Source organism: Geospiza fortis, unplaced genomic scaffold (assembly GCF_000277835.1).
Source record: "Geospiza fortis unplaced genomic scaffold, GeoFor_1.0 scaffold130, whole genome shotgun sequence".
Lineage (NCBI taxonomy): Eukaryota > Metazoa > Chordata > Aves > Passeriformes > Thraupidae > Geospiza > Geospiza fortis.
This window is the reverse complement of record NW_005054300.1, coordinates 8,932,269-8,936,758: the sequence shown is the minus strand read 5'-3', so window position 1 is coordinate 8,936,758 and position 4,490 is coordinate 8,932,269. Positions and strand designations below refer to the sequence as shown.

Below are 4,490 nucleotides of genomic sequence, written 5' to 3'. Positions count from 1 at the left end.
ATGGATGCCTGGGAGGAGAAAATGAAGCACACAGAGCCAAGGACTGCAGTCAACAGCAGTTGGTGATTCAGTATGAGAGCTCCCTGGACTGAAGCAGAGACAGAAAAGCAGCTGTAACCTGCCATACCCAGTAGCCATCCCTCTCCCTCAAGATCAGGTCAAAAGTTAGGGACAGAACTGCCAGAACCACCAGTCAAGTAAATCATTCACATTAGTCTTGGTGACACTGTCCTGGGACAATCAGATTAGTCTCTTTTTCACAGAAAATAAATGAAGATATGTCCCAATACAGACAGAGGCACAACAGACAACTGCCTCCTGAATGCTTTTTCTCTTCAACATGGTTTGTACAACAGCTCTTCCATGCTTCTGCACCACAAGCAATTTTTGAAGAGTACTCCAGTGCAAAACTTCACATTTACATCAGCTTCTGGAGTTCCCTGCAAAGGCTATTTTTAAATCTTTGGGGATCTGAGACCTACTCATCTCATGAATTGCCTTTCTTTAAATGGCACGCTCACACAATTGAAATCAAAAGCTTGCTGGTATTATTATGTTCCCACACACTGTCTCTCCCCCATGCTCCAAGAGTCTTCCAGACTCTTGACTTCAGTCTGTTTGAAGGTTAATACAAAGGGAAGGGAACCTGAGTCAAATCTCCAGCCTGTATGGTTTCCTATCTGGTTTCCAATAGATAACCAGTTTGCAAGCACCCATAGCGTCAGGCTTCTAGGTTGTCATAACATATCCTCAGTTGATTATGAAGCATCTGATCATCACAGCCATAGTCTTAAGAAACTCCTCCTTTACTCAAAACATCCTGCACAGCAATACTTCAGTAGAATACCCTTCCCTCCCCCCTCCATGTTCTAAGCAATGTCACCAATTAACAAATGTGAATTGATTCTGCTGCTCCTAATCAGTTAGGATGGACTAAAAAAAGTTATTTTCCCAGCAAGTTTTAATAGATGGGCTCTCATGATGTTTTTCCTAAGTACCTCCCACTGAACCCATGTGAACTGTTCACGTACCGTTCTAAAGTCTTCCTCAAACTTGTAAGCTCCACCTCCCGTGGCACAGAGCGTAGTGTGCAAGCTGGAAAAGTTCTTTTCACTGCCCATCTGTATGAACCTGTGCATGGCACAGCTGGGGAAGCGGATGAAGTGCAAGTTTCCTTTGCGTCCACACATAGTCAAATTTTTCAGTTCCAGGTGCACATCGCGAATGCCAGTTTTACCATAGGCTGTATTGGAGGTCAGGTATTTCCTAATGCTTTTCAGGTTTTCCACCTCCTCCTGCTCCTCCTCTGCTGTAATGTCCTTAGGTTCAAAGTAGACCAGTTTAACCAACGTTCCACCGATATCCATTCCAAACCATGGGAACGCTAAGAACAAGGGGTTAGGGAGGAAAAAAGAGAACATCACTATAAATATACAGGGTAGACAAGTCACTTAAATCATTTGCTGAATGACAATTCAGTGCAGTCACAGTAGCAGTATCTATTCCTGAGAACTCAGAGTCATGCCCAACTCATATGCTTTAAACCCATCTCTAGGTTAAGCTTTCATAAATCTTCAGTTAAGAAAAAGAATAAGGAAAATCTCAAAATAGTCTTGTCTGAAGAAGCAGGCTTTAATAAAATGAAAACATTTTTTCCCAGGAAATCATTTTACTCTTCAGTCACCACCTCTTGACAGAGCACATTTACTGCATTTCACCCAATCAGCACCAATGGGTGAGAAAATAAATGAAAGTATATTTCACCCAATTGGCTCCAATTCTGCTAAGAATTAAGGGGATGAGGAGGAAGAAGAAACAACAAAACAAACAGGAGAAGGAGATTTCTCAAGTCATATTCCCACTGTGTAACATCTACAATTGCCTTTCCAAGCTCAGTCAGAATTTCCACTGTCACAAGGCTGTGTCCAAAGAGGAGCAATACAGAGCTGCCATTATGCTGGAGGCCTCCAGACTCCAACCCACCAGAACCAGCAGCTCTGTTGGACTGTAACACTTGTATATAGTAGCCAAAAGTGAGCTGGCTTATGTTCAGTGTTTACCGCTGACAGACCTGTCCTTTGAGTGCAGACTCCCTTTGCTGGTATATGTGTTAGTCTATCACATAATTACATAAGAAATGCCACTATTTGCTTCTCAGCTTGCCACAGCTGGCCTCGGTCCTTCAAAATCTTTGTTTTGTTAATAGCAGAAGAAAATTACTATGGAGAACGGCCAGCAGAAGACGGTAACTGAATCAAGCTGTTCTACCTGTTCCACATATATATATATATGTACATATATATGCATACATTTTAAATAGTAAGCCAGGTAACTTTATGAAACAATAAGAATTGAGAATACAAAATCTATACACAGGCACTGCAGATGGAGGGAGCTAGCAATGTTTCTTAGAAAAATTTAAAGTACTGAGTATATGATTAACATCTAAGACACACTTCTAAAATAGCAGTCACACAGTCACCTTCCTGCTTTTCAGGGAGAATCAGGCGGATTTGCTAGAAAAATGATTCTACCAACTAGGGCATCCCAATTTAGTGTTGTTACAAACTTGAAACCATAAATACCATATGCAGAGCTGATTTTTCTGCCAGTGAACCTAAAAATAAACAACTTGGGGCAAACACTTTAATAAGCATAGGAAGTACTTCTCACACTGTCCTTCCTCATGTGATCACAGATCACAATTAAGTTATTCATCTTCAGGCTGAAAGAGGCTTAGTCTTTTTTTCTTACCCTAAGTGTCTCAGCATCAGCTGGCTGAATAATTTGGAAGTCTAAATTCTCCAATTTTTAATATGCTCTCCCTGCCCAAACCAATCCTTAAATGTCAGACATTTAAAACAGTTATTTTACTTCATTGCTGTATGCCAAGAAATTGAATCATCAGTTTCTCCTCCCAGTTCCCCATGGACAAGGCAGGCATAATGCATAAACTCCAATGAAGCAGCTGTTATCTGTTGTAAGGTCTAATCTTTTTCCCATGCTATACAAGCTGCACAAAGACAGTGAAATTAATTCTAAATTGAAAAATATAATAAAATAAAAGTCCATAACAATATGTTATGGACTAACCGGCAACTCAAACACTTGGGAAACTACAAGGTAAATATTTATGTGAAAGCTATCTTATCCACACTGCACAACATTGCAATGCAGTGGAGCTCAGGCTGCCAATCCCACTAGTGATTTACACAAATCTTTAATAAAGCTATTGAGAACTTTAATTACCTGTCCCACTGGAACAGTAAGTCTCTTCCTCAGATGTATCTTAACTATGCAAGCAGGAAGTTTAATTTTAAAAGCAGCATGGTTGGACTATGCAATACAGAACCAGCCTGTAGCTAAGTATAAGCCATTTCCCACTATTTTTCACTAAGGGCATAAAACCTGCTCCATTCTACCTGCACCAACATTTGTTTGAAAGCCATAGTGTAGATTTCATCTTTAAAAGAGGCAAGAAGTGTTTCATCCTCCTATCAAACACAAGCCCAGCAATAAAAGTGTTAAAGTAAGCACTAACAGCTGAGAGTTATTCATAAATGACTGCCAAGACATTTCACTTTACATCTTAACATTTTAAATAGTTATAACCAAGTAATTCACAAAGAATAAGTACTGTAGAAAACAACTATGAAGGTTCTTCAACTCTGCATAGTTCTTGGGATAGCTAGACATAATGCTTGCATTTATAAAGTGAGCAGAAATACCAGGACACTTTTTTTTAGTTGATTCCCTCTGTGAATCTAAGTTCCTTTTATTTTGTTGTGAGCCAAATGGACTGCTGCAGAAAAGAAGGAACTTTGCTTTTAGAACACCAGCAGTTTTCTTCAGCACAAATAAAGAGCCCAAGATCAGACAACAAAACCAGATATTTCAGTTACACAGGAAAACAGCTTAGTTTTCTTCTCAACTTCTAACACCAGCTCTCTGTTGGAATTACTTGCAATAATTCAACAACCATCTTGACTGGTTGACCAATCAGAAATTAAAGTAAGTCTCAAAGTTTCTAACAAGTCACACTGAACTTCATATAACTTTTGCACAACTGGAGTGAGAGTAGAAACACTTCTGCATTCCAGCGATTATTTTAAAATGTATCCATTGTATCTTTTGTTACTATCATTATGTTCCAAATCAAAATGCACCACTGACCCACCATCAGTTCTTTTCCATATCTATATCAAATTCATCTCAACTGGTACCTATACACTTCAACCTTCCTGGTACCACTGAACATGGTGCTAATGGAAGTGTGCACACAGACTGAAGGTGCTCCTGGGGTTTGCTGCCTCTGTGAACACAGAGTAAGATCATTCAGAGGCCAATGAAATTAACAGAGCCTGCCCAGGACTACACCCAGGGGATATTAAAGAAAAGTGTCTGTGTAGATAAGTTTTCCACAGACTTGAGGGAAAAGTGTGGAGGTTTTGGGTTTTTTGGGGGGGAGGGGGGAGGTTGGTTGGTTTTTT

General features: G+C 39.9%; 1 protein-coding gene across 3 annotated transcripts in view; it reads right to left on the bottom strand.

The window, feature by feature from the left end:
- The window catches only part of PANK1 (pantothenate kinase 1), a 34,545-nt gene that overhangs the window by 16,866 nt on the left and 13,189 nt on the right, over positions 1 to 4,490 (bottom strand). For all 3 annotated transcript variants that reach the window (XM_005416460.2, XM_031062549.1, XM_005416461.2), the window contains one exon: positions 1,032 to 1,384. In XM_005416460.2, the coding sequence (XP_005416517.1) occupies positions 1,032 to 1,384 (353 nt within the window). The remainder of the gene's footprint in view (positions 1 to 1,031; positions 1,385 to 4,490) is intronic.